Genomic DNA, 26,299 nt, shown 5'->3' on the forward strand with positions numbered 1-26,299 from the left:
TCTCATTCCCTAAGAACCCTTCTGCTATTTACTATTACCTTGCCGTGCAATCCTTTGTAAATATTATTTTTGCACATAAAGTGGAAAAAGAGCATCTTGACCAATGTACAATCAGGTGAAGAACCCCAGTGGGTAAGTGTGGATAGCTGAAGCCAGCCTTCTGTTTACCATGGTTACCTGGCGCTCATCAATGGGACCGTGGAGAGAAACAAGATTTCAAGCTCTTAGGCATCTGAGACACATCACAAACATGTTTCTAATCCCCAACCTGATCACTCCACATACAATCCAACTCCCTCAACCCTGTAGGGAGGAATGCTGGTTTAAACCAAAGACAGACACAAAAAGCTTTTTGTATCTGTCCTGCCCACCATTTAGCTGATTGCATCCTATTAGGAATTGGTGGACATGCACTTTGTTATTCTAAGTTACCTGATATCATGTATTATGTACTCCTTTTCTTTATTTGCTATCCCAGTTGCATCAGATCTATTTGCCACATTAGCACCCACCGACCAAGATTATTGATGTCTTCCTGCAGTCTACAAGTTTCATCCTTGCCATTAACCAGGCAATTTTGCTACTATCTTTTAATCATGATCTTACATTATAGTTCAAATTAATGTTATATACCACTTTAGGCTTTACCAGACTTTAGAGAAACAGCACGGTAACAGGCCCTTCAGCCCAAGTCCACGATCACCTCGTACACTAGCACCACCCTACACACAAGGGACAATTTACAATTTTACCAGAGACAATTAATCTACAAACCTGTATGTCTTTGGAATGTGGGAGGAAACCGGAGCACCAGTCACAGGGAGAATGTACAAACTCCATACAGACAGCACCCACAGTCAGGATCGAATCCGGGACTCTGGCACTATAAGGCACCAACACTACCGCCGTGATGCTGTTCTGCCAATAAAAGCATGGGATCTGATATTAAGCCCTTCAAACTGCATTGTGCACAGCACTCCAGTCACCAACGTTTCTACCAACCATCACTCTTTGCTTTCTCTTACTAGTCATTTTTCAATGCTCCCTTTGAGATCCTTCATCAATCTGCTGCGAGAAACTTAATCAAATGCTTACCACTACCAAGTCAGAGATTTATATTGTGCAAGCTAAAGAAAGTTGAAATATGCGACCTATGAAAAATCTTTGGCTGTATTAGTAAAGCTAGGCCAGGGAGCACATCCATTTGATGATATAAAAAAGTCAATATCTCAATCAAACAGGCAATTCGACCTATCCAACTTAGTCCATTTTACAATGAATATAGGAGATCGCGTGAGGACGTGGCGTCGAAGGACGAGAAGCCGAAGTGAATAAGTGGAAGCCAAATAGTCGAACGGAAACGACACTGAACCGCCAAATAACCGAAAGGACGGGATGCCGAAAATACAACTAACCGAAAGGACGGGATGCCGAAAAGCCAACTAACCGAAAGGGCGCAATGCTAAAAAGCCAAATAACGGACACGACGTTGCCTGGGGGCGGGACTTATCAGTGATTGGTCCAGACTCCCACGTCCATCACATCACTGGCCGGGAGAGATGGGAGGGTGGGGGTCATTTTGCCCACACAAGACTGCCTGGGGCTGGAGGGTGACTGGGCGCTCTGAACCGGAGCACCAAGGTGTAAGTGGCCGAAGGAGCGCATCCCTCAGGACAGCCCCCACTCTCCTTCCCGGGATCAGCACTGTCCAGCCACGGCCGCCCTCTGCTTCGTCTCCCCCGTGTGGCCTCATTGTGATGGGCTGTGGGGGTCAACCTCCAGCCCCGGGCGGTCTTGCGTGAGGAAAATGTCCCCCACACTCGTCTCCCCTGGCCAGCAATGTGATGGACGTGGGGGTCTGGACCAATCGCTAACAAGTCCCGGCCCCCGGCAACGTCATGTCCATTATTTGGCTTTTCAGCATTGCGCCCTTTCGGTTAGTTGGTTATTAGGCATCCCGCCCTTTCGGTTAGTTGGCTTTTCGGCATCCGGCCCATTCGGTTATTTGGCTTTTCGGCATTTCGCGCTTTTGGTTTGTAGGCTTTTCAGCATCCCGCCCTTTCGATTATTTGGCTTTTCGGTGTTGCGTCCATTCAGTTTTTTGGCTTTTCGGCTTTGCATCCGTAAGGTTAATTGGCTTCTCGCCGTTGTTTCCGTTCGGTTACTTGGCTTCCACTTCTTCGTTTCGGCTTCTTGTTCTTCGATGCCACGTCCGGGTACCACAGGAGACAACAAACTAAAGAATATTGAGGTGTTGACATGGGGAAAGTTTGACAGCAGTTATTTTTGTTAAAGCTTTGCAGGGAATGTTAAAAATGAAAATATTGACATTATGTCAACAAATCCCAAATGTAGAGTTTGAAGATCTGACTTCCCATTGAACTGTGCCTCAAAGATAACAAGTACTGGCATTTCACTGGCACTTTTCTCAATTTTAGGAAATCCCAAAGTGGTGAACAGCTAATAGAGAAGGTCAGAACTGCACCAAGGGTTGAGATTTTTGATTGGAGAAAGGTTAACTTTGAGGAGATGCGAAAGGATTTAAAAGGAGTGAATTGGGACATTTTGTTTTATGGGAAGGATGTAGAAGAGAAATGGAGGACATTTAAAAGTGAAATTTTCAGAGTACAGAATCTTTATGTCCCTATTCGGTTGAAGGGAATTAATAATAATTGGAAAGAGCCATGAATTTCAAGGGAAATCGGACATATAACCATATATAACCATATAACAATTACAGCACGGAAACAGGCCATCTCGGCCCTACAAGTCCGTGCCGAACAACTTTTTTCCCTTAGTCCCACCTGCCTGCACTCATACCATAACCCTCCATTCCCTTCTCATCCATATGCCTATGCAATTTATTTTTAAATGATACCAATGAACCTGCCGACACCACTTCCACTGGAAGCTCATTCCACACCGCCACCACTCTCTGAGTAAAGAAGTTCCCCCTCACGTTACCCCTAAACTTCTGTCCCTTAATTCTGAAGTCATGTCCTCTTGTTTGAATCTTCCCTATTCTCAAAGGGAAAAGCTTGTCCACATCAGCTCTGTCTATCCCTCTCATCATTTTAAAGACCTCTATCAAGTCCCCCCTTAACCTTCTGCGCTCCAGAGAATAAAGACCCAACTTATTTAACCTATCTCTGTAACTTAGTTGTTGAAACCCAGGCAACATTCTAGTGAATCTCCTCTGTACTCTTTCTATTTTGTTGACATCCTTCCTATAATTGGGCGACCAAAATTGTACACCATACTCCCGATTTGGTCTCACCAATGCCTTGTACAATTTTAACATTACATCCCAGCTTCTATACTCAATGCTCTGATTTATAAAGGCTAGCATACCAAAAGCTTTCTTTACCACCCTATCTATATGAGATTCCACCTTCAAGGAACTATGCACGGTTATTCCCAGATCCCTCTGTTCAACTGTATTCTTCAATTCCCTACCATTTACTATGTACGTCCTATTTTGATTTGTCCTGCCAAGGTGTAGCACCTCACATTTATCAGCATTAAACTCCATCTGCCATCTTTCAGCCCATTTTTCCAAATGGCCTAAATCACTCTGTAGACTTTGGAAATCCTCTTCATTATCCACAACACCCCCTATCTTGATATCATCTGCATACTTACTAATCCAATTTACCACCCCTTCATCCAGATCATTGATGTACATGACCCAACACAGATCCCACAGATCCCTGAGGCACACCACTAGTCACCTGCCTCCAACCCGACAAACAGCCATCCACTATTACCCTCTGGCTTCTCCCATTCAGCCACTGTTGAATCCATCTTGCTATTCCTGCATTTATACCCAACAGTTTAACCTTCTTAACCAACCTTCCATGAGGAACCTTGTCAAAGGCCTTACTAAAGTCCATATAGACAACATCCACTGCTTTACCCTCGTCAATTTCCCTAGTAACCTCTTCAAAAAATTCAAGAAGATTAGTCAAACATGACCTTCCAGGAACAAATCCATGTTGTCTGTCCTAATCAGACCCTGTTTATCCAGATGCTTATATATATTATCTCTAAGTATCTTTTCCATTAATTTGCCCACCACTGAAGTCAAACTAACAGGTCTATAATTGCTAGGTTTACTCTTAGAACACTTTTTAAACAATGGAACAACATGCGCAGTACGCCAATCATCGGGGACTATTCCCGTTTCTAATGACATTTGAAATATTTCTGTCATAGCCCCGGCTATTTCTACACTAACTTCCCTCAATGTCCTAGGGAATATCCTGTCAGGACCTGGAGACTTATCCACTTTTATATTTTTCAAAAGTGTCAGTACTTCTTTTACTTTGAAACTCATAGTATCCATAGCTACTCTACTCGTTTCCCTTACCTCACATAATTCAATATCCTTCTCCTTGGTGAATACCGAAGAAAATAAATTGTTCAATATCTCCCCCATCTCTTTTGGCTCTGCAGATAGCTTCCCACTCTGTCTCTCCAATGGACCAATTTTATCCCTCGTTATCCTTCTGCTATTAATATAACTGTAAAAACCCTTTGGATTTACTTTCACCTTACTTGCCAAAGCAACCTCATATCTTCTTTTAGCTTTTCTAATTTCTTTCTTAAGATTCGTTTTACATTCCTTATACTCCTCAAGCACCTCATTTACTTCATGCTGCCTATAATTATTATAGATCTCTCTCTTTTTTCCGAACCATGTCCGTAACGTTCCACACTCCATAGGGAGAGTTCTGGTGGAAGCCGCTGATTGGCGGATGCAGACTAGAGGAAGCAGCTGATTGGGTGCAACCTCGGGTTAGCATTTCTGCTTTCTGGTTAAAGGTACAGTGAGCTACAGTTCATCTGGATAAACATGGTCTGATTAGGAACAGTCAACATGGATTTGCGCCTGGAAGGTCATGTTTGACTAATCTTCTTGAATTCTTTGAAGAGGTTACTAGGGAAATTGATGAGGGTAAAGCGGTGGATGTTGTCTATATGGACTTCAGTAAGGCCTTTGACAAGGTTCCACATGGAAGGTTGGTTAAGAAGGTTCAATTGCTGGGTATTAATGGGGAGTAGCAAGATGGATTCAACAGTGGCTGAATGGGAGATGCCAGAGAGTAATGGTGGATGGCTGTTTGTCAGGTTGGAGGCCGGTGACTAGTGGGGTGCCTCAGGGATCTGTGTTGGGTCCACTGTTGTTTGTCATATACATCAATGATCTGGATGATGGTGTGGTAAATTGGATTAGTAAGTGTGCAGATGATACTAAGATAGGTGGTGTTGTGGATAATGAAGTAGAATTTCAAAGTCTACAGAGAGATTTAGGCCATTTGGAAGAGTGGGCTGAAAGATGGCAAATGGAGTTTAATGCTGATAAGTGTGAGGTGCTACATCTTGGCAGGACAAATCAAAATAGGACGTACATGGTAAATGGTAGCGAATTGAGGAATGCAGTTGAACAGAGGGATCGAGGAATAACTGTGCATAGTTCCCTGAAGGTGGAATCTCATGTAGATAGGGTGGTAAAGAAAGCTTTTGGTGTGCTGGCCTTTATAAATCAGAGCATTGAGTATAGAATTTGGGATGTAATGTTAAAATTTTACAAGGCATTGGTGAGGCAAATTCTGGAGTATGGTGTACAATTTTGGTCGTCAAATTATAGGAAAGATGTCAACAAAATAGAGAGAGTACAGAGGAGATTTACTAGAATGTTGCCTGGGTTTCAGCAACTAAGTTACAGAGAAAAGTCAAACAAGTTAGGTCTTTATTCTTTGGAGTGCAGAAGGTTAAGGGGGGACTTGATAGAGGTTTTTAAAATGATGAGAGGGGTAGACAGAGTTGACGTGGATAAGCTTTTTCCATTGAGAGTAGGGAAGATTCAAACAAGAGGACATGATTTGAGAATTAAGGTGACAGAAGTTTAGGGGAAACATGAGGGGGTACTTCTTTACTCAGAGAGTGGTAGCTTTGTGGAATGAGCTTCCAGTGGAAGTGGTGGAGGCAGGTTCGATTTTATCATTTAAAAATAAATTGGATAGGTATATGGATGGGAAAGGAATGGAGGGTTATGGTATGAGTGCAGGTAGATGGGACTAGGAGAGAATAAGTGTTCGGCATGGACTAGAAGGGCTGAGATGGCCTGTTTCCATGCTGTAATTGTTATATGGTTATATGGTTATATAGAAAGCACTATTAAAACAATGTTTCTTGTAATGCATTAACCAATTGGTGCACTACAAAATGTCAAGATAACTTTATTTCAGGTGATGGGCAGGTTGCAACAGGCCAGAGAGAATAATATAGCACATAAGGAAGCCTTTCAGCCAATCATGCCTATGTTGGCTCTTCAAAGCAAGAATGTCATTGTCCTATACAGGGACACATGACAATAAACTCACTTGCACTCAATTTTGTTCCATTCCTCCCTCTTTTTCCCACATCACAATGGCAGAGTTGCTATCTCACAGTAATAGTGACCTGGGTTCACTTCTGACCTTGGGTGCTGCCTGTGTGGAGTTTGCATGTTCTCACTGTGACAGAATGGGATTCCTCTGGGTGCCTCCAGCAGCATCTTCCAGATCACAACTTGCTTTATAAATAAATTATCCTTATCTTGCCTCTGGCTCCTTTACCAATTACCTTAAATCTGCATTCGCAGGTTATTGATCCTTCTGTTACTGGACCCAGACTGTTCTAATTTATGCTTTCTGAATAATTTATGCATTTGAGCCCCAATATCAACTCAATTTTTATCTATCTTGAGGATAACAATATCTGCCGCTCACGCCAAAATTTCAAAGAACGAGAAAATTGAAAACATTCCTTTAATTCATCATAAATTGCCTGGCGTTTAATACACATTACTGGTACTTAGCACGTGGTCCTAGTTTTTTACACCTCAAGATTGCAATAGTTTCAGGAAAGAACTCTGGTCTTGTGTTGACTAATTGGAGCCATAGAAATGTCAGCTGAGTTAGCTGTTGAATACTGAAGTCATAACTAGCATCCAGTGTGGGATGCTTTGGATGTGGTCTGCGGAATGAGATATGGTTATTTATTAGTCATGTTACTTAGAGTCATACAGCACAGGTAATTGACCATGTTCACTATCATGACCCCAATAACACAATATTAATCCCATTTACGAGCAATGGATATTTTGCGTTCCATAACATGGTGACGCAAGTACTCATTCATATACTTCTTAAATGTTCCCACCTTTTCTTCAGACAGCATCCCAGATTTCAACCATATTCTGGTGAAAAACATTATTCCTAATCCCTTATCCCTTACGCTTAACCTAAATCTATGCCCTTTTGATTTAGACACTGGTACAATATTATTCTCTATTGTACACCATGTATAATATGGCCTCTCGTAATTTTGCATATCTCTATCAGGCTCCTCCACAGCCTCAGCAGCTCCTTATAGAATCTCAATCCAGAGGTCTGCACAGTGATCAGTGAACATGAGGGGAAGTCAAACCATGTAGGAACAGAAATATTGTGCTTTTAGTAATGGTTACTATGAAACTATTGGATGTTTTGGAAATCCATTTGGTTCATTAATATCATCAATAGAAGGAAATCTTCCACCCATGCCTCACCTAGACTGTAGCTGTTCCAAAGACACGTGGTTAACTATTAATTCCCTCTCAAATGACCGAACTAACTCTGCAGTTTAAATCAGGAGGAGGAATAAATGCTGACTTATGTAATGCTGACTTTGTAATGCCTCCATCCTTTGAATTAATACACACAGCGTCTGTACATTAGATTCATAGAGCCAGAGTCATACAGCACAGAAACTGGCCCTTCAACCCAACTTGCCCACACTGACCAAAATGCCCCATCTACACCAGTCCAAACTTCCTACATTTGGTCCATATCCCTCTAAACCATTCCTATTCTTGTACCTATCCAAAAATATTTTAAAAGTCTACAGCACCTGGTATTCACAGGCGGTTTATCATCCAAGTACTAACTGGGCCTGAGTCTGCATGGGATTGGATGTTTTCTGGCTAGTTTGTCCATTGGCTTTCTACATTATATGCACACTGCCATTACCTTATTTGTTCAACTTTGTTGGCACTTGCGTCATACCATGGAATGTTTTAATGCATTTGGGAATGTAGATAGATACTTGGGTCATCCAAATGATGGCACCACTGAGACTGCCACCACCAGGTACTGAAATAGCACATAGAACAAAGAAAACTACAACACAGCAACATGCCCTGCACCCACATTTTGGCAAACATTATGCCATGTTGAATGATCACATTTGCATGCACATGATCCATTCCCTGCACATCCATGTGCCTATCTAAAAACCTCAAATGTCGCTATCACACATGCCTCCACTAATACGCCAGGTCACAAGGTCCAGGCACCCACCACTCTCACTGTAAAATACTTGTCACCCCCCACATCTCCTTTAAACTTTGCCCCTCTCGGACAATAGCTTAAATGTTCCCGAGAAAGGATGAAAGTGTTAACCCCGATTATTTGTTGATACCTTGATTTTCAATAATTTTTGAAATCCCTTGGGAAATCGGTTAAGCAAAATGATTATGAAATTTGGATTGCACAAGGTATCCAAATGACTTAAAAACTTGCACTGCTTAAGAACTCACAAGTTCAGTTATAGTCAAATTCTAATTGATATGAAGTACTTAGCCCTTTTATGCCTATTTAGTCTTGTTGTCTAGTTTTCTATTTTGCTGTTATCCTATTGTGTTTGCACAAATATGTGGCTGTTTTTGTATAGAGTGAAATTCTAATCCAAAACTATGTGAAGAAGAAATACCACCATCATTATACCTAAAATGATTTCTGAATTTACAGTGCAAATGTTGACTAAACACACATTTATTGTTCAAGATCTAATGTATAATATTATTCCAAAGGATGTTGTTGGGCAAACAAACCTACAAAATGAAATATGAAGACTGCTCCTCTGATATCATATGTGTTGAAGGGAACTTATTGTATCCTAAACTGAAAGAATGGGTGAAAAAACAAGTTGACTCAGGCAAACCAACTGGATAAATGCTACCACACTTACTGCAACCAAGCTTCTTTAAAGGAGCGGAAGACAAAACAAAGCACATGCAGGCTTAGAGGTGATAAACATATTTTCATGAAAATGTAAGCACAGTTTCATAGTGATAGATTTGGCAGCAAACACACAATGGGCTGGAGAAAGGGTTAGTATTGAACAGCAGGTTTGCATTTTAACACTTACCAGTCTGAGATAAGGAGTATCCATAGCGATGGAAACCGTCAACATCCTGATGTTTCCTGTAGTCTATTGACCTCAGTGACTGGCTTCTGGAACTATAGCGTCCAAATGCTATGGCAAGGCAATGGCTTGTGTAAATAACCTTTGCTTTCATTTCAAGCATATTCAGGATTACAGTTTTACAATGCAAATCACACAGAGAAGGTGCATTGATGGCTGAGTAGATTTTCCACCAACTTAAAGCTACAGAATTTAAAATAAAAACAACTTATCCCTAGTTGAAACAGTCTCTAAAATTGTACATGGAAGTGCTTTCATTTTTTTAATCTTGAAAAAATCCACCCATCCCCTCCCATGGATCCTCATTATTTTGGCAGGATTTATCCACAGCTGAAGGTTTATGTCTTAAAAGTAGTAGGGACAGTTGTTGCCAGAAATGAAAACAATGGAGGAAAACCCAGTTTTGCCTTTAGCCAAATTAATTGTTTGGCATCCAGCAATTCAGTCTTGTGCAAACTCCCCAAGTCTGCAATATTTGTTTTACCTTAACTGATGGCATAGTCAGTCCCAGTAGAAACTGGTGGGACATCCAATAGGAAAATAATGGTTTCTGTCTTCTTGGCTTTTTGAAAGACAGTCACAGTCGGCAAGAATCATATTCTTTCTCCAATGGGGAAATCCCTCACATGTCCTCCAAATTTTCTCTCCGTCTCATTATTGTTGCTGATTCATCAATATTACTCCCCAACATTATTTTCTTCCTTCTTTTAAGATCAACGCATGCCATTGTGATGGAAAGAAGTGTCTAACATCAAAGGTCAAGGTTACCTTCAATTAAATTCCAGTGTTTAATCATTACAAAGTATGTAATAAAATTGCATATGGTAGCTTGGATTACTTCAAGTATAATTGGGCACCAGATTGCAGCAGTGCCAGTATTTGGCATAAGCAGGTCCTATCAGGGGGGGGGGGGGGGGGGGGGCACAAGTGCAATTTGGCATGGGCCTCATGCCTGTCTGCTTCAAAGGGATCTTGATTTGGGGTCTCTAAAATTGAAATTGGCCTAGGCCTCAGTTCATCTATGAGAGGGCCTGGGCATAAGCACTGAGAAATACAAGGAGAAGTGGGGATAAACATATTTCAGACATGATGTCATTGAATGGCAGATCAGACTCTAGGCATTTAAGGAGAATGAATTACCATGAAGATGGCTGACATTGAATAAATTCGCAGGATAACTGGAGTGTGCCTGGGGGGGGCCAGGGGGGAAGAGGGCATATAATGAATAGGGCCATCTCAGTTGAATATCTGTAATTAAGAAACCAAGAACAGGGACTGGCCACAGAGCCCCTATTGCCTTTTTTGGCTTTCAATTAGGTCATGATCAATCGTTATCTATCCATCTGTTGCCATAATTCTTCTTATTGGGATTTGCAAAAATCAGATTTAAAATCAACATTTTTTTTGTGGGTTAAAAGCCTTCATATTGACCTTTTCCTTGAACTTGAAAATACATTTCCATATCTCTCTCCTGAATAATCTAGCTTGCATTTTTATGTTCTGTCCCCTTGTTCTCAATCCCCACATCAGCCAAAATAGATCTCCTAATCCATCTGATCAAAATCTTAAAGGAATCAATCAAATCATGTTTAACCTTTTATATATATATTTGAATGCCAAGGACTAGAGTTACTTTGGACCTACTCAAACCAAGGTTTTAATTTAATGCAGAAAGACCTTTTTTACATTGTAAAATTCTAATTATAAAGGCTAACACTATTAGTCTTTTTGATTAATTTTTTCCTGTGACTCTTAAATGTTGCTGCTCTGTGTACATGGACCTCAGATTCTCTTTTAGCTTCCACTTATTAGTCCAGGGTCGATCAGTAAGTATCCTGTCAAAATGTCAACTTGTTAACTAAATGTTAACTAACATGCCCGGGTGATTTCCAGAACTAAATTAGGAAAATTTCTGAACTGAGAAATTTTGACCTACCATCTGCAATTTCTTTCATCATTTTATAAAATATATCAATAGAAACCATCATGTGCCAGGGATTCACTACTGCTTTGCACCATTATTTTTCTAATACTGCTCTATTTTTAATTTACTGACTGCCATTCTACAGTTCATTTTTAATTTCTCTTGGGTGTCAAATATATTACCAGTTCCTCCTCTGTGAAAACTGACACTAAAGTAATGATCAAACAATCGTCTCATGTCTTTATTATCCTTTGCAATATTATTAGTGTTTGTTTTTAAAGGGTCCACATTACCCTGGGCGACTATTTCACTTGTTGAATTATTTTTGTATTAATCATGATATTGCTGGCAGATTTTTCTCTTTCGTCATTTGCAGATTATACTTTTATTTTTGATTTCTTCATTATTCTTTATATAACAGCCCAAGACTCACCTTTGCACTTTTATTTCAATTTCTTTACATCCTCTCACCTGTCAACCACAATGTTCACACTTAAAATCACAATTAAATCCCAATGGCACTGGATGTTTTTTGATCTTCATCTGTAATTTTAGCAAATTACAATGTTGATAAATTTGCTGATATTAAGATGTTTCCCCTCCAAATAATGCTCACAACAAGAACCTAAAATGTCTTGAGTCTCTCTTTATCAAAATTAATCTTAAATTTAATCTCCATGTGATCACTGTTAATTAATGTTTGGCTCATTATTCATTACCAAGTCAATTATGGTACAGCTGCATATCAGTTCTTAAAAAATAATACCCAGGACATTTTCTGGAGTGCATTCAGGAAATTCACTGAACTTGCTCTCTTGAACTTGTCTGCTTTTCTCAAATTATCGGAAAACTAACCCTTTCCATTAAAAACATTTCTGATTTTGCTACCAGCTTCTCTACACCTGAATGAATACCATCGACCACTTTATTCTTACTATCAGGAGACCATGGGACAACAATCATTATGGTTTAAGTCCACAACCTTCCTCCAAGTAAGGCTACAATATCTTTCCACTGCACTACTGTATACACTATTTACAATCATATACATCATGAGGAAACCAATGCAGAGTGAGTGACTGCAGAGTGTACAACTGAGACCCTGAGTCACTGATTACTTGTTGGTTTAATTTTTTTACCGCACTCCCACTCTTTCTCCCTTACACCATTCCATTGAAACACAACTGAGGACTGAGAAAGGCACCTCCTAGTTTGCTTAACATCCCTAAATTTTTAGACCTAACACTGATTTCAGCAATTTTAGATCAAAATCAGCGCTTCAATTTTCTTGGACATCAGTTTCTGGCAATGATTCTCCTGACATTTTGAGCTCATCTTGATGTATATTTTGCTACCTTTATTGACAAATTACCATTCCTGATTGGCTGGCATCATCATACCTTTTCGTTCAATGGGTTTGCCTTGCACACATTACACAATCACATTATTTTTTCATGTTATATCCTCCCATCTCCTTTTCCCTGCACACACCAAGTAAAATCTAAAGTATTTTCTAAAATTTCATTGACCAAGGAATTAACTATTTCCACTAATGTTGCCTGAATTGTGAAGAATTTCTATAATTTTCTGTCTTGATGACAAAATTAAATTTCTTATTCAGCAATGTCAACCATAATCTTTTGGTAATTATTTTCCCTTGCCTCTCTCCTATCTTCCAACAATTGCATGTAAGATTTTTTCCCCATTGGTAAAATGACCTCTTTGTTTCTTTCACTTTGCCTATGCATGCTTTAGACCTAAAATATTTAAGATCCAATTGTGAACACTTTCCAGCCTTGTTCTCTTGTGATCATGATGTTATATTTTGCTTTGGATCCCGACAAGATTTTGGACTTAACACATGATTTCAGCAATTTCAGATCATAATCACTGCTATAATTTTCTTGAGCTGCAGTTTCTGGCAATGGTTCTCCTTGTCATTTTGAACTCATTTGAACCATATTTTATCACCTTTATTGACTAATGGTTGCCTGGCACCATCACCCCATTTGTTTTGGAAAGAGCCCCTGATCTGTCCTTCCGCATTGATGTTATTTTTCGCACATTGTTTAATTTAACTTATTGTGTGTTACTTCTACTTTATCTTCTTTATTTATTTAAAATTTGTTTTCACCTGGTGTTTGGACATTAAAGTTTGTGACCAAAATTCTGCTTATTTTTTTTATTTTAATCACCAAGTTCTTATTTTTATCATTGTTTCTCACTGAGATACTGCATCCATTCTGCTGGGAACATGTTATGAACCTAGTTCAAGTGCAGTCTATCTCTAAAGATTCAGCTCCCTCCTATTCCAATACCAGTGCCTCAAAAATTCAGCTTCAAAACTTCTACTTTTAATTTGCCTGCTAACTGGCCTTTCAGACAGTTCTCTTTGCTACCATGAAAATGAATGCATGATTTTATTTTCCATTTTCCTATCCAAAAGTCTCAAGTAAACCCTTAAACTGTTGCTAAGTAGGAACTCACCCTTGAAGATTCTTGGTCATCAGTGCAAAGGAAGCTATAAAAACCTCTTTTGTATTCTAATTACTTAACTTCCAAACTGTTCCTCCACACTTCATTCAGTAGTCAATTGTGCATACATTCTCAAGTGTCCTTTGCTGTCCACTATCCCCTTCTGGCAGCTATATATTCCCCCAAATGTAAGACTAAACAAGCCAGGGGTTCCTACCGAGTTGGAAATTCCCAAAGTGGAGAAATTTTCTGTTGATGTGGCAATCCAGGACATTCCTTATGCTTCAAAACCCCCATATAATACTGTCCCAACGGGTTGCCAGGGTTAAACTCAAAGCAGCTTTAATAATACTGGCCCTGTGATAAATGCTGATCAAGAAATTGAAACTTCTGGTCAACTTCTCCGTTTGGCCTTGGGTACTACCATGAAATCCTTTGCATTTACTTGGGAAATTGGAGCAGAGCATAATGTCTCATTAATAAAATGGCACTTTTAACTGCAGCATTTCCTCACTACTGCATCAATTACATGGCCAAGTGTCCAATTTTCAGATAACCCCTACTTTTGAACAGATCAAGATACTACCAAGCACAAACTGCTGGCCTGTTTTAATGATTAGCGGTCAATACATGCATCAAATGTTTCAAAGAATATTGTACAAAAATATTAAGCAATCAACTGCTAATATTTCCGTTAATAAAAGTCCAATTGTAAATATAATGGAAAATTGCATGATATTGAGCTTCAAAACAATTTTCAATGTTTCATTATTACAAGGAATTGTGTTTAGTATCTGTATGTTTGAATGGCACTTTAGTCATCTTCATATGTATAGACGTCCCAAGAAAATAAATATTGACTTAATTACATTATGATCTTCAAGACATTAAAAAAAAAGACGAAGTTCAGCTTTGCTAAAGTAATTATTTCAGCTGTGTTTGCTCAGGATCCAAGGTAAGCAAAACTCGTGGCAATTTGCATGAGTTGCACAGCGGCTGAGAACTTAACTCTCTCCAGCTAGTACCAAGCCATCTGCCAGTGGATGAACTGGAATTGTATCTCTGACTAATAATTCACTCTCCTCTTGATGCTGGTCAGAAATGCTTTGATCGTGATTGAGGGTGGGGCAGCATCACTTTAGTAGAATGGATGGACCAGCCTATCAGGCTGATTCCCAGTATAACAGGTCATTGGGTCTGAACACTGATAGCTTAAGTGTGTAATACTTTAGGTTCCGATGAACTTTGATAGGAGGGGAGGAGTGAAATGTAATGTTCTGCTATTAACTAACATTGTGGAATAACATCTAGGATCATTTTGTTGATCAGGTTTACTTATTTCATCCAAAGTAAATACCATACTGATGCATTGGAAAATGAATCTTGCATCAGGTTAGTCATTGGGATTGATGTGTAGTGATGGGAGTTTGCTCTCATGTACTTCTGCATTAATTCCTCTGACTAGCAAATAGTTATGTGCCTTCCCAAAAACAATTCGAATATGTCCTTGGGTGGGCTAGGAATGTTTATTTATTTGGTGTTTTCTCTAGGCCCTGGAACTTTATTGACTTGGGGAGAAATTATATGACAACGTATTTATAGTTGATTGGCATAATTTCCTAAGACACGTTCTTTCTCCTAATATGATTTTATAAACTCCCTATTCTGCAATAACAGCTCCTTCCCTTTAAATGTCGCATAAAATATTTACTGGGTGAACAGTCTAAAGCAGGGATTGAAATCATGCTGTGTCATTATAGCTACTGCTCTTGTAAAACATTCTGCAGCCTGCTCTTTTGATGGTAGCATTAGTTTGTAAAAGTAGGTTAACACTTGTTAAGACAGCAGATAATAAAAAATCATAAGAATGTGTCACATTCACCACCATTATTTCATCCAGTAACTTCAACTTAAAAGTCTCACCATCAAGATCCCTTATTAATATATCATTAATTTACAATAAACTCAGATAATTCTGGCAGGTCCCTTTTCTTTCCACTGATTTGGGAAATTATTTGTGGTGATGGCTTCAGAGTGAGAAGACTTTTACCAACCACACTCGTGTAATATGAATCACAGAAAAGTTACACTGCAAATGAAAGTTTGTAAATTAACCCTTGGCAGTGATTCTAAAGGAACCTCACTAATCTTGATATTCACTTGATTTCAGTCAGAAGAAAGACGTAAACACTTTTGCAGTGAAACAGTGAACATAATTTCCCTCGATCTAATCATTAACATTCATTGCACTTTATATTACTAGAATTACGTGCCAATTTGGAGGATACTTTCGTTGTTTAGTTTCTGTGTCAGATTTTGCAAGTAAAATGGATTCCTGCACACACTCCAATCTTTCAGGCATGCTGAACATTTGATTCTATTACTTATGGTAATTTAGTTGCATAAAATTGTGCTCTACCAATCTATCCAGACAGTTGAATGAACATGTATAAGAACTTATCATTTCAATAACTTTTAAAATTCTGCAGGCATGCAAAATGTTTAGCAAAAGAGTAAACTACATAAAGGTCTCATCACAAAAGACTCCTCGCATTACTTTTGTACGTCATATCTCACCTTAAAATTTAATAACTCACAGCTTGCTTCCCAATAATCTTCCCACCATTTCAACTCAATTTGAAAAACAATTACTTCAGATCTGTTTGTAAATGCCCTTAACTACACGATTGCTTTTATTGACATTGTCAAGAATGAAATTCCCTCTTTTCATTGCATCATGCACAACATTTCCTTGGCCATCCTACAGCAGAAATTTAGAGAAATAAAATCCAATCCTTCCATTATTTCTTTCTCCAGTCTTATCCCTCTGGAAAATGATTTTAAATTATGAGATAATTTCCTTACATGTGACTTTTCACCTTGAAATCTTTCTTCTTCAATCAGAAACTGAACGTCTTTAAGAGGGCAAGGCTAGCTTCACCACAATCATAACAGTGATAATATTCACAGATTTACAAAAGTGGAGGATATGACAAGAGATTTATCTTTTTCCTCATGTCTTTCTCCTGGTGGGGCAGATTCATTGTTTGGGATGATACCTCAAAAGTTGAAATCCCTGAAACAAAGGTGTATGGCGATTGTTTATGTGAGTCACGTGCCATAGGATTTTTTTTTTCACAATGTAATATTATAGCTAATCTTAATCTTGTCCTCAGCCAATAAATGCCTGGAGTGGCCTTGGATGGCCTTGGATGGCCATTGAAATGGGCCATTGAAATGGGCCATTGATACCTAGCATTTAACACTCTCTGAGCTATATCCAATTATTTCTGTGAAGATGAGATAAATCAACATACAAAGGGATTGAACCTCCAATATCTTCATCATATGGCTCAGCTACTTACTGGGTAAACCCGTTACATTATTACAATATAATAGTAAGAAATATACTTTGCAGGATAAAAACACATTGTTCAAAGAAACAATCCTAGATAAGGTCATTATTCAATTACAGTGAAACATTTTAGACCAATTTACTCATAATTGCATTTTGGCAGATTATTATTGGCAGGGATATTGATGGCAAGACAATTTAAATCAGCATTATTAAATACATCAGAAACATCACAGAAATCACATGGTAATATCACACACATTGAAATTAGTACACTTTGCTTTCAAAAATCTTTTCACTTTTAGACTATAAGAAAAAGTAAGATGAGAACAGTAATATTTAGAAGAATGGAGTCAACTATGGCATGAGCTTCAGAGTGAAATAAAGGGAGCGAGTGATGAGTGTGAAGAACAAATAAGAAACAGTGATAAATCTCAACAGAAAGAAAGTAAACAATAGAATGAGGACAGTTCCATACCTTGAAGTCAGATCTGGACAGTGATCAGACCAGGCAAAACAAGCAAGGACTGAGCTGACAGCCTAGTGGAAGGATCTTTCGCAAGACCATTATGCCAGCTAACACAAGGTCAACTAGAACTATTCTCGCAGTTGTCAGTGGGGATTTTTGAACAAAGTCACAGGCAGCCCATTGGAAGATGGTTATTGTCCAAGGAACTTATGTCGGCTGTAGGGCTCTTTCACAGGTGTGTCTGTCTCCATGACAGGCCGTGGATAGGGATCAAGGGGATAATACTGGATTTCAAATGAAAAAAATACTGCATTGTATTCTGTTGAGCAGATTTACATTGGGTTGGGATACTAGGTAGGAAGGACATTTGGAATTAAACTACATAGAGTGTGCATCATGCAAATGATGTGAAGATAGGAAAGTAAAACTAGGTTTTATCTGGCGTGTGGGATGTGTGAAAGTGTGTGGGTGGAAAGCAAAGATTGGAAAGGAAAGCTAGAAGGAGAATCTGGGAAAACAGCTAATCAAGAGTCGAAACTATACAGTGTTCATTTTCCTATAAAAGAGTTGAAACTTACTATTACAAGGCTGTTTATTGCATAATCTTCCTTCTTCTGAAATTCCTTCACAAACAAACCCTTCCTCTAAATGGGAATGGCAGGTCCTGCTTCGGGTTTGCAATCCACCCCCACACGACTTGGTACAGACACCCCAAGACGACCAGGCTTTCCAGCCACCTAGTCAAGAACCAGAGCAGTATGAGATAAAGGACTTTTGTTTTAATATTCCGGCGCTTCTAAGCTGCATTCACTAACTACAGTCAAGCCCACAAGAGAAAATAACAATGAATGCACCATGCACTGTGCTGTGCCAACCATGTCAATGAAGCTCTCTGCTTCTAGAATCCCCTTTCCTCCCTCCTCTCCTCTGCTCCTTAGCCTATAGTCAGTGGTTTTCCTGTGGAGGAGGACCTGCTGGCTGAGATAAAGGCACATGCAGAAGAAGAACATCTCTGTGGCACTTCGGATCAGTTTGGCATCAATACGAGGAGTATCACGCCACAAACTCCAGTTATTCAATCATCCTTTTTGAACTCCGACAGCCTGAGATGAATTACCTTCAGACACTGACCAAAAATAGTCGAGGTCAACCAAAGGAATATTATGCTGTCATGTTTCACTGAATCGCAAGGTTGGGAGAAAAACAAAATAAAAGGAATGGAAGGGTTGTTTAAAAAAAAAATCTAACTGAGAAAATTAAATATGGGAATGCAAAAAATAAAATCATTACCATGTGTTCTGAAGGCATAATGAATTTTATGAACCATCTATGCAGCAAATAACAATAGTCAGCAGAACTTAGGGTTTGGTGCTTTAATTGCTCAGCCAATCAGTGTGCCAAGACAGTACACAGCAACATCTATCATTGTTTGCATCAAGGGTCTGGCAACTGCATAAACAGGCACATTAAATGAACAATACAGTACAATGTCATTATGTTTTTCTGCTTTGTTGCAACATTACTTAAAATCAAGAACATCGCCGCCAGCTACACAATGAATCGTGGAGAGATTACTGCAGTGGGAAGATGTGCAGCAAATCTTTGGACAGCACATCGCACAGCAAAGCAGTTGGGGAGTTGTGCAGTCTGCCAATATAGCAGTAGATTTCTGCTGCCAAATACTTGCTGCAGAACTAGTAGGATCATTCCAACCCAGAAAGATTAATATATATATATATATTTGTGATAAATGTTTTGTTTTATTTCATTCAAATTGAATGAATGCAGGAGGAAATTGTTAAATTCTTCTATTTTCACCAACCCAAGCCTGCCTTAGTTCGGAAAAAAATAATCTCTAGAAGGAGGGGAGGGGGAAGGGGAGACAAATAGACAAGAGGCGAGAAGCTGAAAGCAAGAGTTCAAGGAAAAGCTGAAAAATTTAGAGTATTTAAGAGACCGAGGAGTTAAAAGGGAAAATTGAGCCCAGTGGAAGGAAGGAATGGAGGAAAAAATGGACAAACATAAGAGAACTGGACAAATGAAGGAGAGGAAGAGAAATAGCCAGATAATAGAACGATTAAGAGTCCAGAGGTGGGAACAGGAAAAGTAATTGAGACACAGAGAAGCAGAGCACACGAGACACAAAACTTCAACAGCATTTAAAGGAACAGCAACACTTTGGAAAACCATAAGGTGGTGAGGTCAGACGTCAAGATCAACAAAGGAAAGGAAAAGCAGGGGTAAAATCTCAATCAGGAAAATCAGCAGGATAATCAGAGGGAGGCTGAGAGTGATACAGAGGGAAAGCAAATTATCATAGAGGATTAATGCCTTTGGGAGGACAGATGACAAGGATAGATGTAAAGAGAAATAGGATACTAGCAGGTAAAGGTAAAGCACTAAGAAAAACATTCAGTTACTAGGGCACCACTGCTACTAAACAAAAAATAAGTAAATAATGGCATAACATATGGTGTCCCTCCCTATAGGATATCACCATTTGCAAGCTGTGCTTGTGGAGATTACCAGGATACCCACTTCTGCAGATTGGATGCATTTTCACTTGTTTTTAATTAACCAATGGTACTTTAATGAAGAAAGCAAAAAATCTGAATTGAATGCTGCAAATATATACTGAATACAATGTTAGTATAATGACTGCCAATTAAACAACAATCGTCAGCACATAACCATATGAAATAAAATATAGTGGAGACAGCACTGATATGGCTTTAACTTTTAAGAATTAGTTCGACAAACCTGGAAGAATAATTTTGCAAATGCATATATTTTACTAAACTCATAAGTGAAAATCAAAATACAATCTTGCTTTCACCTTAATTTCATCTCATAGCAAACCAAGTAAAAGATTCAATTTTCTGAATTTTATTTTGGACAGTAAAGGTATACATGTACATCCATTAAACATTTCATAATTAATTCAACTTTAAGATAGAGCAAAAGTTTAAATCAGTCTTTGAATAAAGTGCAAAAGGAGCAATGGTAAAGTAATAGCCATTTTTCTCCACAGATGTATAGGAACGGTTTATAGGGATATGTGCCAAATGTGGGCAGGTGGGACCAGTGTAGATGGAGCATCTTGGTTGGCATGGGCAAATTGGGACAAAGGGCCTGTTTCCATGCTGTATAACTCTATACCCATGTTGAATTCCAAATATGTGGTACATTGTTGCTGGTTTCACACTTTCACCAATTGCCAATGACATCCCTGGCAGCTCTGCGACAATCCAAATTTACCAAGCCATTAAGATAAAAAAGCTTCCTTAATATGGATGAAATTTCATTGCAAATCTTAACTAGGAATAAAATTATTCATATGAAAATTATGCAACATATAATTAAAAAATGAACAAATATCATAGAAATATCCAGATACCCAATTCACAGAGTAAACTGCTTAATCTAAGATCTAAAAATAACTGCTGGGGGGACACAACAGGTCAAGTGGCATCTGTGGAGAGAAATGGACAACCCATGTTTTAGGTCACCATCCTTCCTCGACTGAAAGAATTGAAGGGAAATAACCAGTACTTAGAAGAGGAGAAATGGAGCAAGAGGTTAAAAGGTGGAATCAGGTGATGAGGGGTACATCAGTGGATGGAATCAAGTGGTGGAGAGAGGGGTGAGGAGAGCAGAGGCTGGAAAATTGTTTTACATGATCATTGAATTATCTAATTTCTGTTAAACTGCCACCTCTATCTGCTCCAATCCTCTCTCACAAACCCTTACTTTCCACAACACCATGACCCCTCTCACCAGACCATCACCCACACACTCCTCTTATCAGACCCCCTTTCCCCATCCTCCTTATTTTCAGCTTCCCACCCTACCTTCCTTATATGGTTCAGTACTCCACCAACCTTTCACATCTGATTACATCTGCAGCCCCTGGCCATCTCCATCTATCTTGTCCCAGCCTCCGTTGTTATTCCCACCCCACTCTCACCCATCTAATTCCATCCACCTCTCCATCCCTCATCACCTGGATCCACTGAACATGTGCCAGGTCTCCTACCCTCTATTGATGGTCATCACCCCTCCGCTCTTTCAGTCCTGATGAAGGGATGTGATTGAAATTTTGACCATCCATTTCCTTCCATGGATCCAGCCTGATCTGTCTCCAGCAGTTTGCTTTGTGGTTTCCTTGAAATGTTTTGCTATCTTACAAATGTGCTAAACGTGCAAATTATTTGTACTGTGAAATATCAAATGCATTGGTTTGCATTTCCAGCATTCTGAAGATTTTCTTAAATATTCAAAAATCTATATTTCTCTTTTTCTAAGCACCTGTGTGCAGGACCTGCTCCTGTTGCTTAGAAACAGTAAAATACAGCATCAGAAAAAGCAATGATGCCAGATAATCAGGGGATTACACCACACTATCAGCAAAACCTGGGCTTTCTTCCCAATGTGGTTTTAGAATGCCACCTATGGATATTGTCAGTCACGATGCTCAGAATGGGTAAATATTTGTTCAAACGTAGCCCTGATGTGGGTGAGAGACGGAAATGCAGGCTGCAGAATGGATGCAGTTATGCAGCGTACTTTTGACTGAAACAGCATCAAAGGTAGGTAACACTCTGCAACCCAGCATCCATGCCAACAATTTTATGCTCACCTATTGGCTTGTGAGCACCCCCTGCTGACTGATCTTGATGTTACATCCAAACAAGAAGCAATGCATTCCAATCATCTTCAATTCCTACTCTCAGCTCACTCATTTCACAAGCATTTCAGGATCTCTCTGTCAACATCATATGGGAATGTACAGTAATGGGCCTGTCCCACTTAGGCGATTTTTCAGTGGACTGCCGCCTGAAAAACCGGCAACTGGAACGGCGACTGTCAGAGTGGAACACACACACACACACACAAACACATTGCTTCCTTCACCAGCCCGTTATGCAGGCGGGGGACAGGGCAAGCAGGGGGGTCGCTGTCTAAAACATTCACACGTGCAAAGCCAAGATGATATAGACACACCACGATGAACAGGAAGGTTGGCACTGTAATTAAGACGGCGAGTACAGCGTACGGTAAGTCCTTTAAAAGAGGGGAGGGGGGGAGAAGGGGGGAGAAGGGGGGAGAAGGAGTGAAGACAACTTTTAATAAGCCTGAGATACACGGCTGTGAAGCTCAACGGACATTTAACGTTAGCGGTCGGTTATCCTTGGTTCTGAAAACTCCTGCTTATCTTTTTTTCCCAATGAACCAATGTAATTCACCGGTCAACACCGGCTACAACCTACGAGAATCTCCGAGAACCTTAGAACTCCTGGAAACCCACTAGGACCTCCTGGAGACCCACCTACGGCACGAGAATTCTCGCTACTATCCATGGCGGCTTCATTCGAGTCTAATTTTTCAACGTTTAAAAATTTGCGGCGACCATAACGAGGCCGCGACTAGTTGCCAGAATTCAGGAACTCCTCGCGACCATGAAGGCCACTCCCCGGCATCCACCCGCGAACATGTGGCAACCATATGGCAACTGCATATCTCCTGCAGTCACCTAAAAAGTTGCCTAAGTGGGACAGGCCCATAATTGCTCTTTCAGTTATTAAAGACAAAACCCAAAAAATTAATTACATACAAAACAGCAGCACTAAAATAGACCATTCATGCCTACTGGCCTATGCCATTATTAATATTTTACAAGGACTTCACAGTGGCGCAGCGGTAGAGTTGCTGCCTTACAGTGAATGCAGCACCGGAGACCCGGTTTCGATCCCGACTACGAGTGCTATCTGTATGGAATTTGTACGTTCTCCCCTTGACCTGTGTGAGTTTTCTCAGAGAACTTTGGTTTCTTCCCACATTCCAAAGACGTACAGGTTTGTAGGTTAATTGGCTTGGTAAATGTAAAAATAGTCCCTAGTGGGTGTAGGATAGTGTTAATGTGCGTGGATCGCTGGTCGGCACGGACCTGGTGGGCCAAAGGGTCTGTTTCCGTGCTGTATCTCTAAAGTAAACTAAACTTCTGTTCTGCAACTAGTCCTTTTGCCTTCATAAAATATCTAGGTTCGCCTTAAGTACGTCTCAGCTGGTTGCCTGAACTGCACCTAATGTCATCATGTACTGCATTTCAACTATTGGTGGTGATCCTTTCCATAAAATTATAGCCTCTGAAGTTGAATGTTTCAAATATGAATGATCTTTTGTGGCCCATTTAAAGCAAAGGAATAAATAAATCTTCCTACATCTTCTCAAAAAGAATTCTCGAACCTAACAGACTGAAACACTCAAGAACTGCAACATGGAAAAAAATGTCAAACAATGTCTTGCAATATACATGTTTCATTTCTTTAGCTGCTATGTTGAGTGATCAATGCAGGTTACATCTGGCATATCTGTTCAAATGAAGAAGCCTCCTAAAGATGATCAAATGCTCCTTGGTCCATTGAATGGTTTCTGTAGTTGGCAGCATGTAAAGCAATGGATTCAAAAGTGATTGAATGTTCTAACAGTAAGTGCAATTTATATTTTGCAGTCTTCCAATTTATTTTCTCCCCATGCTGCTGACAATTATTACAAAGAAAAACCTTCTTCGGACTGGGCTCTGGGATTCTATCAAAGCAGCTTTTATGTGAACGGAATGCACCTCAGGTAAAGTTCCCTGCGTTTCTTTTCTTTTATTCATACACCAGTTCATGACTTACTACAGGGACTGTCTGTGCCTGGAAGTCTAGGATTGAGCCTAGCAGCCCACCTCACTGGAATTCCACTTCAATAACACATTTTTTGTATTGAAGTTAAACATCCAGGGACAACAGCTGAATATTTTATGTGCAGATAAACATTGTTCTGCATGTTTTAACATGAAAGTGTCCATTTCCAATAAAAAAAACTGCCCTTTGAAAAATTGGACATCCACCCATCTCCTGAAGGTGGCTAATACCTTTTCAGCATTACTTATACACATCATGATAGTTCAACTAGATTAACAGTCGTCTCTGCCTTCTCCACAATCTTGTGCAATCGTGAACTTCATTTTTAACTACCAGTAAAATAAGCAGTGAATCCCACAGCATGTTGGCTTGCTATCAAAGGGTCCCAACTTGGACATCGATGTGTTGCTGCCTGCCTTTGCTAGCTGAATTTCCGGCATTGTGTAAACTAGCTTCCTCGTTGCTGGGTCTCACAGTGCCTCGTACAAGCTTTTAACAGCATGCACAGCACAGACATGCTGCGATCTCTGCCCGAATAATGAGCCCATGCATTCCAGTGGCATGGGACCATTTCCGGCATAGGGCTCATCCTGTGAACACTCTTGCAGGGCGTAATGGCCACAGGCTTTGAAAATCATATCTCCAACTCCCCACATTTTCCCCTTTCTCTTTGCCAACCTTTTGAATTGCTATACTATTGCTGCTATGGATAGAAATTGTTAAGGCTCAGAGATTCAGACTTACTTCCCAAACTTCCTAGCAGAAAAGTCACAGCAGTTGTGATCTCTGCAGGAAGTTTCCATCAGGAACTGCACAAGTCCTGCGTTTTAACACAGTAAACAGGTTGAAAAGCATCCGAATAGCTCTTTCCAGAAAGTTCATTCGCACCCAGCATAGTTGATTAATCTACATAAAGAATGGTGGCTTTTAGGTTTTAGTTTAATTTTTCAAGCTTTAACTTCTTGGAAAGCCTTTATTGTTGTATACTTTAATCAATATCAAAAGGAATATATCAAGATATGACTGCAATGAGCTGTTCATTAAGCTTTTGAAAAGTGTTTAAAAGATCTATTTACATAATAATCCGTTTTTACTTCAAAAACATTGGTCTTAAATAAAATTTCCTCACAGAGCTGCTCTTGAACCCCATAAAGACAAGGCTTTAATTATTATTTTCCTGATTGATTAATTATGAATAAAACCATTTTAGGTTAGCATACTGGCCAAAGTTCCCTCACTCAGTGTTGATTTCATTGTGATCACGTATTTTCTTGGACAAGCACGTTTTTCTTATTACACTCAGCCATTTACTTTAATGAATAAGCTTTTTTCTCAAGGCACGTCAAACACATATTGAATTATACCTGTCCCATTGATTTTTGCAGTTTTTGGTACTATTTCAGGACCAGCTTTTTGGAAAACAAGGCCAACATTTATTGCTCATCCCTATTTTTCTTCAAGAAGATAGTCCTGAGCCAGCTTCTTCCATAACTACAAACCTACAAGGTTGTAGCGATGAAGTTCCAAGATTCAGATTCATCCACAATAAAAAAATAACTAGATAATTCCAAGTCAAGATAGTGTGCAACTTTGAGGGGAACATGGAGGTAACAGTGTTTCCATGCATCTGAAAACCTTTAGTTTAATTTGGAGCTACAGCAGAGAAATACAACCTTCTTCCCACAGTGACCCTGCCACCCATCGCTCACCCATTCACACTAAATCAGTTTTCCAACTTACACATCCACATTAAGGGCAACTTTGCAGAGGTCAATTAACCTACAAACCCGCACATCTCTGTGATGTGGGAGGAAACCAATACAGTCATTGGGAGAACATGCATACTCCAAACAGACAGCACCCAAGTTCAGGATCAAACCCTGGTCTCTGGCGCCGTGAGGCAGCAGCTCTACCAGCTGCACAACTGTGCCACAACTCTCATGCAGCACCAGAGGACGAAACACCCTCGACCATTGCTACACGACCATCAAGGATGCCTATTGCTCTATCCCTCACCCTCACTTCGGTAAATCCAACCATACTGCGGTGCTGCTTCTTCCTGCCTACAGGCAGCAATTGAAGAACGCACCTCCAGA

The 26,299-nt window shown here is 39.7% G+C and overlaps 1 protein-coding gene across 8 annotated transcripts in view; it reads right to left on the reverse strand.

Moving 5' to 3' along the window:
- Window positions 1-26,299, reverse strand: part of adgrb1a (adhesion G protein-coupled receptor B1a) — a 549,195-nt gene that overhangs the window by 369,479 nt on the left and 153,417 nt on the right. For 7 of the 8 annotated variants that reach the window (XM_055633873.1, XM_055633875.1, XM_055633876.1 and 4 more), the window contains exons 3-4: window positions 18,093-18,251; window positions 9,235-9,342 (exon numbers count right to left, since the gene is read on the reverse strand). The exons of the other annotated variant lie outside the window; for it this stretch is intronic. In XM_055633873.1, coding sequence (XP_055489848.1) covers window positions 9,235-9,342; window positions 18,093-18,251 — 267 coding nt within the window. The remainder of the gene's footprint in view (window positions 1-9,234; window positions 9,343-18,092; window positions 18,252-26,299) is intronic. 8 annotated transcript variants of the gene reach the window in all.

The sequence above is a fragment of the Leucoraja erinacea genome, chromosome 4, assembly GCF_028641065.1.
Source record: "Leucoraja erinacea ecotype New England chromosome 4, Leri_hhj_1, whole genome shotgun sequence".
Taxonomy (NCBI): Eukaryota; Metazoa; Chordata; class Chondrichthyes; order Rajiformes; family Rajidae; genus Leucoraja; species Leucoraja erinaceus.